General features: G+C 37.7%; 1 protein-coding gene across 9 annotated transcripts in view; it reads left to right on the top strand.

Annotated features, from left to right (window-relative positions):
- Pdxdc1 (pyridoxal dependent decarboxylase domain containing 1) overlaps window positions 1-20,309 on the top strand; it is a 56,322-nt gene that overhangs the window by 6,815 nt on the left and 29,198 nt on the right. For 3 of the 9 annotated variants that reach the window (XM_076840403.2, XM_076840400.2, XM_076840405.2), the window contains exons 2-7: window positions 10,388-10,461; window positions 10,972-11,037; window positions 13,447-13,527; window positions 15,909-16,055; window positions 16,955-17,144; window positions 20,111-20,179. In XM_076840403.2, the coding sequence (XP_076696518.2) occupies window positions 10,388-10,461; window positions 10,972-11,037; window positions 13,447-13,527; window positions 15,909-16,055; window positions 16,955-17,144; window positions 20,111-20,179 (627 nt within the window). Of the gene's footprint in view, window positions 1-6,045; window positions 6,080-10,387; window positions 10,462-10,968; window positions 11,038-13,446; window positions 13,528-15,908; window positions 16,056-16,954; window positions 17,145-20,110; window positions 20,180-20,309 lie in introns of all 9 variants that reach the window. The other 6 variants (XM_076840401.2, XM_076840398.2, XM_076840399.2 and 3 more) reach the window with 4 other exon arrangements.

Below are 20,309 nucleotides of genomic sequence, written 5' to 3'. Positions count from 1 at the left end.
GAAACCCAGACAAGCTAGGTAAGTGCTTTACCACTAGGTTGTGCCCCCAGCCCAAGGATAACAAGTGACCTTTATCTTTCAGATTTGATCACCTGTTGACAAATCCTAGTCTTCTTTAAAGTGTTCTTATCAGTGAAAGAGTTATAATAGTTACTATGTAGTGATTTTCTTTTTTGCCCCAAAATCAATGTGTGATTCCAGATAAACTAGAAAGATTTTAGAAGTAAAGGCCTGTCATGTAGTGTTTTTCCCTTTGTGTAGTTATTTGGAAGCGGTTACTCAGGATATGTTATTTCTAAGTGAACTGACTGTTCAGAAGCAGTGGTCTTTCTTAAGTCATTTTTTTTTAAACTTAAACTTGGATCTCTGGCATTCTCAGTATGAATCTAAGACAAGTGACTTGAATTCCTTTCCTTCTGCCTCCATATACTGCTCTCTGGGACTGGGGTTTGATGTCTGATGTTTTAATTTTGTTGCCTCCTTAACTCTACCAGATTTTATACCACTCTGTTGTGTATTTTTACCCCACCTTTTTTCGGCTTCTCTTCTTAAGAAATTGGCACGATTAAATACTACTAGGCACACTTTAACAGCACTGGCACATCCCTTTTCAACTAGGAACATTATGATGCTTAATGAACCAATAATTACAGTATGTCTTCCTATCCTCACAGACACACTCAGGCATAGAGTGAATGATAGTTAAAAATGTCTTCAGAGGGCACCCAATTCTTAGAAGATGGAGATAGGAGTGCTTGGTTCCTAATTAAATACTCTACTATTGAAATCATGCAAAAATGCTTTTGAAAATATAGAAATTGAGACTCCAACAAGGTAAATTTACAAGTCACTCTATCAACTTGGAGAATTCCCCTCCTTTTCTCCCATCGCTGACCCATAAGGAACAGTTGTGTTCTTAGGGCTTTTCAGATGTAGTAGACAGGTGGTATTCAAAGTAATTCTTCAACTAATGTTAGATGGCAGACAATGTTTGTTTCCACTTGGAAAGAAAATACATGATTTTTGGAGACATGAAGGTTGAATGATTATCACTATTCAGGACTGGCCTTGTTTGGAAAGTAAGGGAAGACAGGAATAGAATGTTAGAAATGTTAAAAAAAAAAAAAAAAAAAAAGCAATCTGGAGACTTATCTCATTGCTTTGATTAGTTGAAGAAAGAAAGTGATTTTTATACGTCTAATGCTTTGGTGTAAATTTGCCTTTGATAACAACAAAGTCTGTCTGATACGAACAGTAGGTTTCTCTTTATTTATATATTTTTCTCTCAGTGGCTATGGAGCCCCCACAAGTGAACATTCCTCTACTCGTCAGTACAGTTTATTGAACCTACAGTATTATATACTACTTTGGAATTTGAGTCCTTCTGCATGCACAGCAGGCGTGCTACCACTCAGTTATACGCCCAGCCTCTAGACTTCTATGAATGATGAATGTTAAGATTTTGTATATTTTTAAAATTACAATTTGGACTTTCCTTTCCACCGCTTTTCACTCTGTCTTTCTTTCTTTCTTTCTTTTTTTTTTTTTTAATTTCAGTGCTAAAGATCAAATCTAGGGTCTTGCACATGCTAGGCAAGCACTCTACCCCAGTCCACACTCTGTTTCTCAAGGAGCAGATATTCACATACCATCTTAATAAATTTTGACACTTGTACCATAATTGGCTGAAAATTTTCTTTTGACTTTAAACCAGTTTACCTTTTTTTTGTTTGTTTAAATTGAAGGGCATTTACATATGATGAAATTGGTTTTGAAAATTGTTTAGAGTCATATAACCACCAGCATGATCAAGATATAGAGTGGACTGGGGGTATGGCCCAGTGTTAGATTTTTTGCCTAGCTCACACAAGTTCCTAGGTTCCAGCCCCAGCACCACACTACCACCAACACAGAGATGTTGAGCATTTCTGTCTCCTTAAAAAAATTACCCTTGCATCCCTTTGCAATTTCCTTGTCCTGCTTTCTGTCATTCTAGGTTAACCCTCTCCACCTACACACCCTCACCTTTTTGTTGTTGTTAACTTAGGTTTGGGCTAAACGCTAATGTCTCTGAATCAGGGATTCAAAATATTATCTTCTTTCCAATACATGCAAAAGTAAATATTTTTTTAAGTCACACTTTGGCAAACCAGTTAAAGTGAAGAAAGAGTATATAAGAGTTTAATCAAGCTTAAAAGCTTAAAATTTTTAAAGTGACAGTATGCAATAATTTCCAAATTTTAAGTCCTAGAGACCTCCCTTTATAATTTTTTACTGTAGTTTCCAATTTTGAAAGGTTATGATAAGCATCTTCTTAGTTAATAAACTTATTTTTTTAGTTGTAGATGGAAACAATACCTTTATGTTACTTATTTATTTTTATGTGGTTCTGAGGGTTGAACCCAGTGCCTCACGCCAGGCCAGCACTCTAGCACTGAGCCACAATCCCGGCCCAGTAAACTTTATTTATTTAAAAATGATGTTTAGGGGCTGGGGTTGTGGTTCACTGGTAGAGTGCTTGCCCAGCATGCACAAGGCATTGGATTTGATCCTCAGCACCACATAAATGTAAAAATAGAAATATTTCACCTAAAATTAAAAAATAAATATTTAGGAAAAAGTGATGTTTAGGGGCTGGGGTTGTGGCTCAGTAGCAGAGCACTTACTTGCCTAGCATGTGTGAGGCACTGGCTTCAATTCCCTGCACCAAGTACAAATAAATAAAGGTTCACTGAAAACTAAAACAATATTTTTAAAAAGAGATGTTCATCCCACTGTTAGTAATTGCAAAAGTCCATCGAAGTGGTGTTTTTTTCCAAATTGTAGGTTGCATCCTGTATACAGGGTGCTAAATTACTTTGGCAATTTATGACTAGCAGTTTTCAAATAATGGAACAGAACAAAATAGAAAATAAGATGTATTCCGAATAATGAAAGGAGTTGCCCAGTGTTATGCCTTACTGAGTTGTTATAATTCTAGCTAAAAGCAAATGTGAGTGTCATCATTAACCTGCAGCCATATTCCAAATTTATAATTTTCTTCTAGTTTTTTTGGATAATTGAAAATTATTCCCTAACTACTTTTATTATTTTACCTTACATTTGACCCTTGACAAATTCCCCCCAAAAACAATTAAATTGTGAGAACTTTCAAAATTTAACATTATATGTGTAATATTTCTTCTGCTAGTGGCGAGGTATCTTAATATCCTGTGCTGACTGAAAGTGATGAAAATCATTTAGTATGAAAGTGATTTTTAAAGAGGCTCATAAAGAATCACATGCAGAGGAGGGCTTGTTTTACCTAAGTCTTTTATAAAGTCTTAGTTCAATGATAGCATACAATTGAATGGTTTCTCCTTGGGAGTACTAAAATTCAATTAAGTCCCTCTATGCATCTGTGTTAGATATAATTGTAGCAGGAATACTGAATTCACTTAGTTACACAGCAGAATCACCCATAGCTGAAATATACTTTGTAAACTTGCAGCCAGATGAGAAGTGTAACTGTCTGAATTCTCAGCAATGCCACCCATCAGTGTTGTGATTAATTTGTATGTGGATGGTCACACTTTGTAAGTGCTCTGTTGCATGCTTTTAGTTTTTTTCTAATGGTGCAATTGCTACAAGCCTCTTTAAGGCTTAAGGACCCAGGGTCACAGGAAGTGCAAGGAATCTGCCTGTGGCTTACAGTGCTCTTTTCTGGAAAAGCCTCTAAAATGGCACATTCATGGTGGGCTTGCTTGAGGTTGGTGGGAAGCAGACCAACCACCCTTCGGCCTCAGTTGTGGTTGGAAATGACTGCCTTGTTTGTTTTTAAAGGCACCTTTTTTCTGAAATTGTTTCTATTAGAATCCAGATTTTTACTCATGTGAGTTTCCTCAAGGGAAAATGTATTCAAACATGTTCATAAGTAGGAAAAGTTGACCGTAGGAGCAGTGAGGTCCTAGATACTGATGTCACTGGCAGCCCCTGCCCTGCAGGTGTGCCACTGTTCAGTTTCATGTTGTCTTTTATCTTCTTTTCTTTTTTGAGCCCAGGTGCACTTAACCACTGAGCCATATCACACCTCACCTTTTTATTTTGTATTTTGAGACAGGGCCTCACTAAGATGCTGAGGCTGGTCTTGAATTTGAGGTCCTCCTGCCTCAGCCTTCCAAGCCTCTGAGATTATAGGTGTGCACCGTCACACCCACCCTTTTTTTTAACCTTTTAACCAACTCATAAATGGCCACCATCATATAAACGGCCACCATCACATAAACTTCCCTGAGCTTTGCTGAATAATGGTGTAAGATCTGAAGTAAACATTTAGTTAAGGGTAGGGTAACTACACATCCTGGTTTGTCCAGGGCCATCCCAGTTTATACCTTTAGTCCTGGTTTAATTATTAATAGTATCCCCTTTCACTCTTGAAAATGCCCCAGTTTGAATGACAAGTTTATAGCCTTATAGTACAGACTGTTATGGAATAGAAATTTTCCCTGTACAGAGAATCATTGTTTTTTTCTAAGTGAAATGGTAATCAAGCAAAGGTCATTTTTTAAATTATGCCTTAGTTATAATGATTTTTGAGTACAAGAACTTTTTCAAAGTGAGAGTCGCTTTGTTTACTTAGGTCAGAAGATAAAGAAGCAGTACTGATTAGTGGTTAAGAGCACTGGTTTAGAGTAATAAAGACTTAAACTCTGGCTCTAAAACATACTCTGATTTTGTGTTAATTAGGAAGTATAGTGTATGTAAAGGGGTTAATTAGCATCATGCCTGAATAATAGTAAGCAACCCAATAAATGTTAGCGATTATTAAGGAAAATAAATCTTACTGAATACTTAAATTCTATGGCAGACTCTGTGCTTGGTATTGAAAGATAAGGAAATATGGCATTCTTCCTAAGAACCTGACATAGAACTATTTTGCCTCTCAATATCATAAAGCAATCTCTTTCTATGTGCTGAAAATTGGCATCTATATGCGGTTTAATTCTTTATTCGTTTAGGTTTGTGTCTGGCTATTGCCCTGATGTTGTATAATAACATTTATCCCATGGCTACCTTATCTGGAACTGTAATGGATACAGAACATACAAAATGTGAACAAAAAGTAGTGAATGTCCTTTGTAGAAGCTTTTGTAGGCATGGTTTTTAGTTTTCAGGGATCCATTAATAAATATACAACTTTTCTTTGAGCATTTCTTGGCTTAGAACCATGATCCAACTGGTAACATTTTGTTATCTTGGGTTATCCAGTTAATGCAACAAGCAGGTAAATTAAATATGAATACAGCTTTGGAGTTGTATTTATATTTAATTTACTCCATTATAATTATAAACACTGCTTTCCCTGTCCATCCATTCCCACCCTTGGCTCACCCTGCTAAAGCAAGTAGGAGGGAGAAGTTTGAATGTGTGCTAATGAGGGGGGCTCAGAAGTGAGGTGATCCTTTTGCCTTTCTCAGTGTGAGCATCTTGTCATTGCCTGTGATTCTAACATTTATAGATTCAAATGTTTATATACAGTGGCTTTTAAATGTCATCTTTTTTCTGTTCTTTTTTTTTAAGGGGGGGGGAGAGAGAGAGAGAGAGAGAGAGAGAACTTTTTTAATATTTATTTTTTAGTTCTCGGCGGACACAACATCTTTGTTTGTATGTGGTGCTGAGGATCGAACCCGGGCCGCACGCATGCCAGGCGAGCACGCTACCACTTGAGCCACATCCCCAGCCCCTTTTTTCTGTTCTTAACTGCAAAATTTGTTCAAATTCTATAGGAAAATTTAGCTGTGTTAAAGAGATAGTATGTTGCTATCCAGTGCTGAGAGTAGAGCAAACTTTGGACCTTTGGTCCTATAAAAGAAGTCAAAATTTGTGGGAGTGTGAATCCTTGTTTTCAAGAAGCGCTGGGTTCGATCCTCAGCACCACATAAAAATGGGGTTGTTGTGTCCGCCAAAAACTGAAAAAATGAGTATTAAAAAATTCTCTCTCTCTCTCTCTCTCTCTCTCTCTCTCTTCCTCCCTCCCTTCCTCCCTCTCTCTCTTGAAAAAAAAAGAAGAAGAAGAAGAAGAAACTCTTGATCTAAGCTGGTATGTGATGGCACATGCCTGTAATCCCAGCAGCTCAGGAGTCTAAGACAGGAGGATTGCAAGTTTGAAGCCAACCTGGGCAACTCAGCAAGACCTTGTCTCAAAAATAAAATTAAGGACTAGGGATGTAGCTTAGTTGGTAGAGTGCTTGCCTCATATGCACAAGGCCCTGGGTTCAATCCTCAGCACCAAAAAATATAATAATAATAATAATAAATTAAAAGGGCTGGGGCTATAGCTCAGTGGTGGAGCACTTGCCTAGCATACACAGGCCCTGGGTTCAGTTCCCAGCACTGAGAGAGAAAAAGAGAAAAAGAAAAGCCCTCGGGGTCTACTTGGGGAATATATCTGTGCTGGAAAGAACATCCCTAAAACAATTCACAGTAAAGGGATATAAGGAATCATGAGAATAAATGGCAGTTACATATCAGAATGCCCTAATTTCAAGGGTTCTGTTCCATTGTTACTATAATCATTTTTGTCAGGAAAAGAGGTTTCACATTTGATTTAAAGAAAAACTTCATCAGTATCATTAGAGGGGATGTTAAAGAGTGAGTGCTTCTACCCACAGGGGGTTTCTTGGAAGTACAGTACTGGATTGTGATTGGATAGGTAGCCAGAGGAAGATACAAGGCCCAGGGATGTTCAGCTGGGGCAAGTGTTAGAAGCATGAGGTATGGAGGTCTGAACGGTCAGCCAAGCAAAACTGCTTATCTTTTCATTGGGCCAGAAGGTAGGGGACACAGATTGGAGTCACGAGAGGAGGATAATGGAGAACATAACAGTAGACTTAGGAGTTAAGATGTGTTCTCTTGACCATTGTCTGTTCCTCCTCTTCATAATCGGAGCACTGAGATACTTTTGATTGCTTTCCAACCTGTCTCATGGTTACATTTAAGTTGTGGATTTTATTAAAAATCTATATGAAAATGATTTTTCTTATTTGTTTAAAAATCAGAATAGATGTGGCTCTGTGATTATTTTGTAAGCCTTATGGAGTCAGTGTGATGTAATAGAGGCTGGGAATAGGAGTCAGGACCAAGGGACTCAGGGCTCTAGCACTGTGCTGTCATTTATTAGCTCCATGACCTCTGATAAATCACTTCACCACTCTATTAATTTCTAACCTCTAAAATGTTAGGCCAGAATCAGAGATTTTTATGTTATACATTTTTCTTCTTAATAAGAGTTTTTAGAAATGAAACTTTATTCAGAACCCTATATATAAAACAAAGCTGATTAGATTAATGGTTGTTAGAGAGCTGGAAGTTCCAACTTTTGTTGTTGTTTTCAGTTATACATGCCAATAGGATGTATTTATATCGTACATACATACTTCCCATTCTCATGGTTCTTGATGTGGAGTTACACTGTATTCATGTATTCATATTTGAACAGAGGGAAGTTATTTCCAATTCATTCTACTGTCTTTCCCATTCCCATCCCTTCCCCCATTCCCACCTGTCCAACCTAGTGAACCTCCACTCCTCCCTCTCCCCCCCACCTTTTGAGAGTCAGCATCCACATATCAGAGAGAACATTCGGCCTTTGGTTTTTTTTGAAACTGGCTTATTTCACTTAACATGATAGTCTCCATTTCCTTCCATTTACCAGCAAAGGCCACAATTTCATTCTTTATGGCTGAGTAATATTCCATTGTGTATATGTACCACATTTTCTTTATCCATTCCTCTATTGAAGGGCACCTAAGATTGGTTCCATTGTGAACTGAGTTGCTATGAACATTGATGTCACTCTAGTACATGATTTTAAGTCCTTTGAATATGTGTCAAGGAGTGGGATAACTGGGTAAAATAGTGGTTCCATTCCCAGTTTTCTAAGGACTCTCAGTACTGCTTTCCAGTCCGGCAGCAATGTATGTGTGTTTCCCCATGTCCTCGCCAACATTTATTGTTATTTGTATTTTTTTTCTTTCTCTTTGTGGTGCTGGGGATTGAGCCCAGGGCCTTGTGCATGCAAGGCAAGCACTCTACCAACTGAGCTTTATTTTTTAAAAAATATTTATTTTTTTAGTTGGATACGATATCTTTATCTATTTATTTTTATGTGGTGCTGAGGATCAAACCCAGGGCCTCGAATGTGCTAGGCAAGTGCTCTACCGCTGAGCCACAACCCCAGCCCTGTTACTTGTATTTTTGATAATTGCCATTCTGACTGGAGTGAGATGAAATCTCATTGTAGTTTTAATTCGCATTTCTCAAATTGCTATTGATATTAAACATTTTTTTCCTATATTTGTTGACCATTCATATTTCTTTTTCTGTGAAATATCTCTGTTCAGTTCCTTTGCCCATTTATTCATTGGATTATTTGTCTTTTTAAGTTTTGGTTTGTTGAGTTTCTATTTGTTTCTTGAATTTCTATTTGTCTTTTTAAGTTTCTTGAGTTCTTTATATATCCTGGAGGTTAATCTTCTATCTGAGGTGCAGGTGGCAGAGATTTTCTCCCATTCATGTCAGAGGTCTTCCTTTGCCTGTCCAGAGATTTTCTCTCTCTTCATGTTCTTGATTGTTTCCTTTGCTGTGAAGAAGTTTTTTAGTTTGAAAATTGATTCTTGATTTTACTTCTTGCACTTTAAAAGTTTTGTTGAGGAATTCAGTTCTCAAGCCAACACGGTGGAGATTTGAGCCTGCTTTTTTCTTCTAGTAGGTGCAGGTTCTCCGGTCTTGATCCACTTAGAGTTGAGTTTTGGGCAGGGTGAGAAATAGGGATCTGATTTCATTTTAGTACGTGTGGATTTCCAGTTTTCCCAGCTCAATTTGTTGAAGAGGCTATCTTTTCTTCCATGTGTTTATTGGTGCTGTTGTCTAGTATGAGATAACTACATTTAAGTGGGTTTGTCTCTATTCTCTACCATTGGTCTTCATGTCTGTTTTGGTGCCAATACCGTGCCATTTTTGTTATTCTAGTTCTGTGGTATAATTTAAGGTCTAGTATTGTGATGCCTCCTGTAGAAGCCCCACTTTTTATCTAACCCATTCTCCCCAAGATCCCCCCTAAAGTCCCTTCCAGAATTTGACATTTTCTGATTCTTATATTGGTAAACTTATTAGAATTTCTTGAACAAATATGAAGAGGTAATATAAAACTAAATGGAGCACACACTTTACTGCACACCTGTGCTGTAGAAGATATTACCAGGTACAATAAGCAATGTGAATAGAAACAGAAATCTAGATCCTCCTTCAAGCAGACACTTGGTGAGAAAGGAAAAGAGAGTTTCTGCAACTTTTTATAACACAATTCACATTACATATTGATCCAAGGCACTAGGCTGTGGAGATTGAGAAGAAAGGAAAAAGAGAGAACTTGATTCACCCTCTGGATACCATCACTGCTGCAGCTTCCTCCAGAAACATGCTCTGTTACGGAAGCTCTTGCAGACTAGACTTATGGGTGTATTAGTTTCCTATGGCTGCTCTAACAACTTATCACAAACTGTGCCGTTTAAAACAACTGAAATGAAGCCAGGCATGGTGGTGCTTGTCTGTTTCCCAGCTACCCTGAAGGCAGAAGCAGGAAAATTACTTGAGTACAGGAGTTTGAGGTCAGCCTGGGGCAACATAGCAAGAACACATCTCAAAAGAGAAAGAAGAGTTTGCAATTCTTGTCCCTGGGCTGCGATCAAGACTGGGCAGGCTGCACTCAGAGGGAGAGGTCTCCCTTTGCCTGTCCAGCTTATGACATTTGCTGGTATTCCTCAGCTCATGGCCATATCATTCCAGTTTTCAAAGCCAGCATCTTCAGATTTCTCATGTCTTCATATGACCCTGTTTGTGAATAGTCTCCCTCTGCCTGCTCCTTTAGAGGGATACGTGTGACTGTATTTATTTAGGGCACCATCTCAAGATTCTTATTAATCACATCTACAAAGACTGCCGTATAAAATAACATTACAGGTCCCAGGGGTTAGGCTCTTAGGGAAGTCGGGGGAGGTAAGCATTTTCAGCCTATTATAGCAATAAAACAAGTAGCACACCATACATACTTCTTATGGACTTAGTGAAAAACTGGAATAACCTTGGAGTCCATTAATTTGGAACTAATTAAATCAACCATGGTACATCCAGAGCATGGAATCGGGTATAACCACTAAGAAGAATGAAGTGAGCATACTGACATGGAACCATATAAGTATTATTCGAAGTTTACATGTACAGTATAATAGATTTACAAATTTTATAAGAAAAGCAGAAGAAAGTGGACTTGCATTTGATTTTTCTGGGTGAATTATGACAGAACTGATAGAGGAGTGTTAATCTCTAATCTTCTTGGTTTGTTTCCCAGATAGCAGACCCTACATTAGCTGAAATGGGGAGGAACTTGAAGGAGGCCATGAAGATGCTGGAGGAGAGTCAGAAGTGAGTGTGTGCAGGACAGAGGCCACCCTGCTTGGCGTGTCCAACCTGTTTTCTGGTGGCTTTGGTTTCCTTATGTTAAAGACACCTCTTAACTCCAGAATGCCACACATAGCTTCTGCTGACTTTAAAATTGATATTTGTCTTGGGTTGAAGTTGCTTTGTAATTAAAGGACTTTGCGGGGGAGGGCATAATTTTCAGTTTTGTCAAGAGTTTTAGGGTGATGATACATTGATTTGAGTCTCTAAATATTTCTTACTGTAGATTCAGGTCAGAGAGGGCATCACTACAAGGAAATGGGTTCTGAAATGTTTTGTTGCTGGTGGTGGTGGGAGGGTCATGTTCTTTTCCTGAAACTCAAACTGTACTCCAAACTGGGACCTAGAAAGATGTGATAATTGTGTTTCAAATCCTACATCATTTATGAAGAGATTCTGGTTAAATGGCCATTCTGCATGTTCGAATGTTAAAAATTTGGTATGATAAAACATTTTTTCTTTCCATTAAAGTAGAAGAGTAGAAGACGAAAATGGGAAGAAGCTCATGTCAGAAGATATTCCAGGACCACTCCAGGGAAGGTAGGTGGCAATAAAGTTTAGTACTTTTAGATAGGGTGTAAATGTTTCTTACCCAAATTTTCCACTGTTTAATTACAGTTTGACTGACAATTTTAGTTTGTGTCTCGGTTTTTTTCTTTTCCCTTCATGGTGCTGGGGATTGAACTCCAGGCCTTGTGCATACTAGCTAAGTGCCCTACCATTGGGCTAAATCATTAGTCCTACAATTTTAGTTTGAGCCCAAAGGGGAAAAAAAAATGTCCTGCAAGTACGGGAGATTGAGCCCAAGGGTGCTCTACCACCGAGCTACATCTCCAGCCCTTTTAAAATTTTACTTACTTATTTGTTTGATTTTTTTTTTGGTGTCAGAGTTGAACCCAGGGCACTTAACCACTGAGCCATATCTCCAGCCCTTTTTTGTATTTTATTTGAAGATAGGATCTCACCGATAGGGTCTTAAGGCTGAGTTACTTAAGGCTAAGTTACTGAGGCTGGCTTTGAACTTGTGGTCATCTTGCCTCAGCCTCCTGAGCTGCTGGGATTACAGGTGTATGCCACTATGCCCAGCTTAGAATTTAAAGGGATTTATATGCAGTATAACATTAAAAAACTGAAATGCCATTGGATGGTTAGATATAATCCTGAGCTTACCAGCTCCTTTCAGATCTTAATACAACCTCATGACTCAGAGCCATTCATGAATTTGTAATTATAACTGAAGTATCATACTTAGTTCATTCTTAAAAACTGATCTGTTCAGTGGACTGAATTTTATTTTTAGAGATATTTTAATTTGCTAAGATTTGTCATTCTTATAATATCCTAAATGAAAGGAAAAGGTCAACTTTAATCAATGATTAGCAGAGTGATTTAGTTCTTCACAACTGAAGTAACTATCAAATCTTTGTGTCTTGAACTAGTGGCAGAAAAAAATCAGAAACTGAAGTAGCTGACTTCAGTTTTCAAAAGGTGCTAGTTAGTCTAGAATTAAAAGTCCCAGCCCAACTTCCCTGAGACACATTTATTTATTTTTTTATAACCAGGAAACTCCAGGTAGGTCAACAGTACAACTCCCTCAAATTGTTCCTTAACCTAAATGTAAATTGTACAAGATTGCAAAAGAAAAGCATAGAGGAAGGCTCACAGTGTGCCAGTAAATGTCGTATTTAACATACCCGGATGCTAATATTTTAAAATAGGCACTCCTACCGTAGCTTAGATTGTGCAGATTTTTAAAATCTCTAGGCATGAAGTGCTTTCTACAACTCGGGAAGGAGAATAGGAAGCAAATCCAGTGAGTCTCTTTGTTCCAGGCCTAAAGGGAATAAAAAGAAATGTTTAAGTTTTGTCTGTTCTCCTGATTCCACAGAAGTTTCCTTAGAGGAGATACTCCCAAGGACATCTGTAATTCTCAGAATGACAGCACATTAACACCATGAGTCAGGAGTATTCACACTTGGTAACAATGACATCGTCTTTGAGACAAGCAAGATGGCAGACATAGTGTCATGTGCTTTACCAGCACTGTCGACTGTGTCCTCACTATTCTGTAATGAAAGGGCTTGTCCAGTGGGGATAGGTTACTCAAGGTCACAGGGCTAACCTCCGTGGGCCTCAAGTTTCCCTCCCCATCAGAGGACTAGAGGGTGAGCACCCTGGGGAAGGTGGAGTTTTAAGCATTGTTTTGACAGTGCTGCTTTTTTGAAAGAGAAAAATTTTATCAGTCATATTCTAATTAATAGAAATAGTACTTTTATGTCTGTGCATCACACATTGCCTTGCCATTGCTTATGACTTCAGCCATTTGTATTGTTTCCACCCCTCATGTAATGAACAGTTGCTGTCATTCCTTAGATGGCAGTAAATCTATTCTCACTCGAAGCAGATCTCAAGTTTCCCAACATGGGGAAGAGGTGGTGGTAAATGATGTGTGCATTACATATTTAAGGCTGCCAATCCAAGTGGACTAGCCTGCTACATGAAAGAAAACTAGGTAATCCAATGGTCTTTGTGGCTTGGTAATCCAAGGGTCTTTGTGTTAGTGTGTTCTTGCTGCTTTTGTGACCTCCTAGCATCTTAGAAGGACCTTTTGGCTCTTCTAACATGTTCATTAACTATTCTATCTCTACTCCAGGATTCAAATGAACCAGTCAGTATTACCAGAGCAAGACTGATCAAATTCTTAAAAATCAAACTCATATTTAAATAAAGAGTTAATCACAAGTAACATACCTGAGGTTTATTTTTTAAAAAGTATAAACTGTATATCAAAGCATATTATTTCTCTTATAGCTTCCCAATAAGGAAAAAAATGATCAAAGCTGGTGTGAATGAGAGAAATAGTTGGGAGTGTGTGTGTGTGTGTGTGTGTGCGCGCGCGCACGCGTGCTCGCTCTTCCCACCAGCCCATCAGCTCTTTTTATTCTGCAGTGGACAAGATATGGTGAGCATCCTCCAGTTAGTTCAGAATCTGATGCACGGAGATGAAGATGAGGAGCCCCAGAGTACCCGGTAATGGAGAATGATTGGCAGCGTCCCTTTGAAAGTCTGTGTGTTCTTGATTTCTGTAGTGATCACAGTCTGACAAGTGGCTTAAATAAGAAATTATTTTACATTGAGTTACATGTAACATTCAAATAATGTTCATTTTCTCTTTTTTAAAAAAAAAAACTTTTGGGTAATATATTTTGTAAAAAGGAGGCATTTAATAAAATTAGATACTGTAGTTTTTATGGTTTGGGGTCTTACAAAAGGGACCAGTAGGACTGAAGAATAAATGCTGTGTGCTTTTATCCCTCTTCTTCCTAAGAGTTACTGCAGCTGAAAATATTGGTCTACATTGTCTGGATATTGCCCATTTGTTTTATTTATTCATCTATTTAGCTTCACTTTGTCTTTCACTTTTTAATTTTTTTTGTAATAAGTAACACATTCTCCTTGTTCAAAAATTAGAAGGTAAAAATGAGTGTGCCAAGACAGTTTTCCTTCATATTTCTGCCTCCCTACCTGTTGTCTTCCCTAGAGAGAGACAATTACTGGTTTCTTACATCTTCTTCCATAGCTATGTTATAGAGTGGCCCTGCCCACCCTTTCTGGTACATAAAGACCATGTACTTGTTCTGTACCTTGCTCTTTTCTGCTTTGTCTTCTATTGTCGTAATTAAGGAGGTTTCTTTTTGTTAAGAGCTCTTTAGTTTGGATGAAGTGTTTTCTTTAACTAGTCTCCTCCTCATGTTTTACTGGAACAAATGTTGCAGCCAATAACTTTGGATATTTGTCATTTGTTCTAGAGGCTAAAGTGTTTGGAGGGGTCTGAGAAATGGGATTGCTAGGTCAGATGTGCTTTAGGAACTGTAATAGGTAGTGCCAAAGTTTTTTTTTCTTAGAGTTGAGCCAGTTCATTGTCCTACCTGCAATGTATGAGAATACTTCTTTTCTCACACCTCTGCCTACAAGGATATTGTCACATTTAAGGATCTTTTGTTAAGTGATGTTTTTGACAAGAGAAATCTGATGTGAGATATTTCAGCATAATTTAAATTTACTGTTTTTTTAAGGAACCAGGTTAAATATCTTTTTATGTTTTAATGCATATTTTATTTCTCTTTGTCCACGATCCTATTTGGTTCTTTATCTTTTTCTTATGTTTACAGTTAACAGGGTTTTTTTAATATTTTAATTTAGTTGTAGTTGGACACAATACCTTTATTTTATTTTTATGTGGTGCTGAGATCGAACCCAAGGCCTCACTTGTGTTAAACAAGCGTTCTACCGCTGAGCCACGACCCCAGTCCCTACAGTTAACAATTATAATTGTGCATGCGAGGCAAGTACTATACCAACTGAGCTATGTCCCCAGCCCTATTTGTTCTTTTTCTTTTTAGTTGGACTCAATACCTTTTTTTTTTTTTTAATATTTAATTTTTAGGTATAGATGGACACAACACAATGCCTTTATTTTTATGTGGTGCTGAGGATCGATCCCGGGTCCCACCTGTGCGAGGCAAGCGCTCTACCGATGAGCCACAATCCCAGCCCTGGACACAATACCTTTATTTTGTTTATTTTAAGTTTGTTTATGTGGTGCTGGGGATCAAACCCAGTGCCTCACACATGCCAGGCAAGCGCTCTACCACTGAGCCACAACCCCCTAGTTTATTCTTTATAAGGGAAATTAACCCATCTATTTTAGTTACATGTAAAACAAAACAAACCTAGTTCCCCTTGGATTTACTGTACTATTTTCAATAGCTGTTTAATGCAAGAAATTGTTCTTTAACAATTCTTTTTAAAATGTTTTCCATTCATTTTATCTTAGTTCTATCCTCTGTAGTTCTTCTTTTCCCCGATTTTGGGGGATGGAATCCAGGGCCTTGTGCTTTTTTTTTTTTTTTTTTTAAAGAGAGAGAGAGAGGTAGAGAGAGAGAATTTTAATATTTATTCTTTAGTTATCGGTGGGCACAACATTTTTGTTTGTATGCGGTGCTGAGGATCGAACCCGGGCCGCACGCATGCCAGGCGAGCACGCTACCTCCTGAGCCACATCCCCAGCCCCGGCCTTGTGCTTAATAGTCAAAAGCTCTATTATTGAGCTACATCCCTAGCCCCTCCTGTAGTTCTTAAGGTTGATATTTAATTTTTAAAATACTATGAAAGTAAATTACTCAAAAACAGTTTGTACCTGCTCAATAAAAAGAGGGATATTTATTTCTTAGAACTCATTTTTAAAATATTTTTCCCTCCAAACTTGCAGTACCATACATGCATTGACTTTTCTGAACTTCTGCCTTCTAGGACATTATGTGGATTTCAAGTCTAACAGATTTCTCTAAATTCTAATTTTGTTTTTGTGCTTTGACTCTAATACTTGTTTAATCTAATTTTATTAACAGAATCCAGAATATAGGAGAACAAGGTCACATGGCTTTGTTGGGGCATAGTCTGGGAGCTTTTATTTCAACTCTAGACAAAGAGAAGCTGAGAAAACTTACAACTAGGATACTTTCAGATACTACCTTGTGGCTATGCAGAATTTTCAGGTAAAGACATTATTAAGAATTTTTAGTTTCTGTAAAGTTATTTCTGAGTCATATGTGAGTGAGCTTTCTTCTGGAGCTCTACCCTGGGCCTCTCTTGGAAAGGTTACTTCCTCTCTCCATGCCTCAGCTTCATTGTCTGCTAAGTGTGGATAACATTAATAGCTGTCATGGAATTATTGTGAGGATGAGCTAATGGATTAATATATGTAAAGAACTGAGAACATAAGCACATAAATGTTTGATAGTGTCAACAATTATTTATTTCTAGTTATTTATTTTCCTAGTTTGTACCTAGTGATAGAAGAGCAATGATCTGGATGAAATATTTTTATTCACATTTTTCTTCCTTCTCTAGAATATTGAAAATGAAAAGTCCCAAGCAGATTATAATAAAAGAAAAAGTTAGCCTAACCAACATTTTTGGCAGTTTTATTTATTCTGGATGTTTTAGGGCTAAATCTGTGCTAACAACCAGCTAGCCACCTTGTAGAATAAGCCACAACCATGTTTTTCAGGGTGTGTGTGTGTGTGTGTATATATATGTGTGTGTATATCACAGATGGAAGGCAAGTGCTGTACCACTGAGCTATAGCCCCAGCCCCTCTTTAGGCTTTTTCTATCTGGGAGACTCCAAATTTCTATTTGTTTTCCATAGTTTCTCCTCTTTCTGGACTTAAGTACAGATGAAGGGTTGTTACTGCTCTCCTGTATAGCCTTCAGCTACAGTGAGTTGTCAACTATCTAAGATTACAGTGTTTCACATTCTTATCCTCTCTGCCTGACCTAGATGACATTATCTGACTTCAGAAAATAATTGCTTCCATGATTATAAGATTAACATATATAGTCAGAATTAATCAGAAATAGAAGTACATTAATATATGGGTGTCTCTTAATAGGTATGAAAATGGTTGTGCTTATTTCCATGAAGAGGAAAGAGAAGGACTTGCAAAGATCTGTAGGCTTGCCATTCATTCCCGATATGAAGACTTTGTGGTGGATGGATTCAACGTGTTGTATAACAAAAAACCTGTTGTCTATCTCAGTGCTGCTGCTAGACCTGGCCTGGGCCAGTATCTTTGTAATCAGGTAATGTGGATAAGGCAGCTGGTTTGAAGAAACAGTGCCATGTTTTGTCATGAAGCTTTTAAAAAAAAAAAAAATGGTTTCATTCACTGTATTGCCCAGACTGGCCCCCGACTTCTAGGCTCAAGCGATCCTCTTGCCTTTGCCTCCTAAAACTTGGGACTACCCAATGTGTACGGCCACACAAAGTTTGTCCTGAAGTTTTTAAATTGTGATGGCTCATTTCATTAGCTGCTGTGTTCAAGTTGAAAGAAAGATAATCTTATATGTTTGTTTCCTAATAATGAAAAAACAAAGCATATATTATTGAATTTAGAAATTATGTGTGATGGATACATTTATGTATTTTTAATTGCTCAATCAACTATAGTCAAAAGTTTTACCTTATTTCTTCCCATACTCCAATCAAATGATACACATATGTATTTTGCTTTTTTCATTTACTGTTCTAATAGAAGTATGTCATACATGTTTAATGTCTTGGCAGTTCTTCAAGTGAATGTACAGAAATTTAATTGACTATTTCCCCTTTGGACAATAAGAACATTTCCATTCTCTTTTTATGACTGCTTTCAGGTAGCACTCTTTTTGTAGATATTTATATATCTTTTGCACATATTTATATATAAAGCTTTGTCTAAGGGGCTGGGGTGTGGCTCAGCAGTAGAGCACTCGCCTAGCACGTGCGAGGCGCTGAGTTTGATCCTCAGCACCACATAAAAATAAATAAAATACAGGTATTGTGTCCAACTACAACTAAACATATTTTTTAAAAAAGCTTTGTCTCGGGGCTGGGATTGTGGCTCAGCGGTAGAGCTCTCGACTAGCACATGCGAGGCCCTGGGTTCAATCCTCAGCAGCACATAAAAATAAATAAAAGATATTGTGTCCAACTAAAAAAATATATATTAAAAAAAAGCTCTGTCTAACTTTAGTGTTATATTCCTCTCATAGGTTTTCAGAATCAATCTAGAATTACTCAAAGAGCATTACTATTTTTAAAGCCCAATCAGGAGGACTACCTTGAGATCAAAAGATTGTAAACCCTCTTAGCCAAGAATGTTTAACGAAAAACCCAGAGGGTTGGAGAGTTGATGAGGGAAGGGGCCCTGAGAGATGTGTAGAGGCAACTCAGGGACTAGAGCTGATTCTGAACTGTGATGGCTGATGGCAAGAAATTATGTCCTCTTCTTTAGGGTGTTTCTAGCTTCCTCTAGAAAAATGAGACAAATCACTTGAGAACCTACTGCAAGCCAGGTTCTTGTGGATTAGTAACAATCCACTCTCCAAAAGTATGAGATTTATGAGAGTGTTCTATTAAGAGACACAAGCAAGTGGCAGAAGAGTGTATATGAAATGGCCATGCTCATGCTTTTAAAAACATGCACATACTCATATAGGTAGTTTTATACCTAGAAAAATAGGTATGTCTAAATACAGACACACATCCCCGAGAAAATGTCTGTAAACTTATATGCTAAAAACAGTGGTGGATTGGTGGCTTATGGGGGAGTTTTTTCGCTTGTACTCTTTTGATGTTTTGTTTTACTTGGGCATCACTTTTGTAATTATTTTTTTCTTTTGGTACCAGGTATTGAAGCCAGGGGTTCTTTGCCACTAAACCACATCCCCAGCCCTTTTATTTTTTGAGATATTGAGACAGGTCTCACTAACTTGCGTTAGGGCCTTGCTAAACTGCTGAGGCTGGCCTTGAGCTTGTGATCCTCCTGCCTCAGCCTCCTGAGTTGCTGGGATCACAGGAGTGTGCCAACCCATCTGGTTCACTTTTTAAATTCTTTTAAAAATCCATTAAGGAGGAAAATGTGAATAAAGTACTCATTAAATTTTTATCTTTAATGAAGCCAAGTCTTAATTACACAGAATAATATGCTGCAACTATTTACAATTCCTAAAACTATAAACACTTGAGGATTTGGAAACTATTGAGTATAAAATTAATTTGATTAGGGCTATAGCAGTGGTAGAGTGCTTGCCTAGCACTGGGTTCAATCCTTAGCACTGCATAAAGATAAATAAATAGAATAAAGGTATTGTGTCCATCTACAACTAAAAGTATTTTTTAAAAAACTGATGAGATTGTCTCCATATTTTTTTAATATTTATTTTTTAGGTATAGATGGACACAACATAATGCCTTTATTTTTATGTGGTGCTGAGGATCGCTTCCGGGTCCCGCCTGCGCTAGGCAAGCGGTCTACCGCTGAATCCCAGGCCCACCCACCTCCTGTCTCCATTCTTAACACTGACTTCACTTAAGAAATGTAGGTTTGGCCAGGAGCAGTGGTACATGCCTATAATCCCAGCAATTCAGGAGGCTGAAGCAGGAGGATTACAAATTCAAAGTCTGCCTTAGCAACTTAGTGAGACCCTAAGCAACTTAGAAGACCCTGTCTCAAAATAAAAAGGGCTTGGGATGTGGCTCAGCGGTTAAGCGTCAATCCTTGGTAGAAAGAAACAGAGAGAAGGAAAAGAAATTTGGGGAGAAGGAAGGAAAGAAAGAAATAAAGATCTGTTGATCCATATTTATTACTGTTTAAGTGTGGGTGGACCCACAAATAAGATATTGTTCTTTGAATGCCTTTAGCTGATGTTATTTACTAGTAATGCTTGGAGAAGGAATCCTAAATTACCATTCAGAATGCCCACTATTTCTTTTGTTTGGAAAAGTGTTTGTTTTTTGATATATGGTAGAATGTACTAAAACAGTTATTCAATTCATTTAGAAAATTTTACATTATATCCTCTTAAACAACATCTGGCAAATCAATGTTTTGTTTGGTTGGGGGTTTGGCTTGACTTTCCAAGTAGATACTTTAATATCTACTTACATATTAAGAGTTCCTAAGGGGAAAGATTTTTCTAAAGAAAAATCAACCTTCCATCTTTCACAATCATAAATGAATAGTGACAGAGAACTTTGTTCTAAAGTCATACATCTCTTCTTGTAGCTTGGCCTGCCCTTCCCCTGCTTGTGCCGTGTGCCCTGTAACACTATGTTTGGATCCCAGCATCAGATGGTAAGTTCTGGTTTTGGTTTATTAAATAATATGGAGTTAAGTTTTGTCTTTCTCTCACCTGAAGTTGTTTGCTGACCCGCAGATAATTATTAGCTTATTTGTTTATTGTTTTGGTATTTCTATAATACAT

The sequence above is a fragment of the Callospermophilus lateralis genome, chromosome 19 (genome assembly GCF_048772815.1).
Source record: "Callospermophilus lateralis isolate mCalLat2 chromosome 19, mCalLat2.hap1, whole genome shotgun sequence".
Classification (NCBI taxonomy): Eukaryota; Metazoa; Chordata; class Mammalia; order Rodentia; family Sciuridae; genus Callospermophilus; species Callospermophilus lateralis.
The sequence above is the reverse complement of the archived record's forward strand: the minus strand, read 5'-3'. Positions and strand labels throughout refer to the sequence as shown.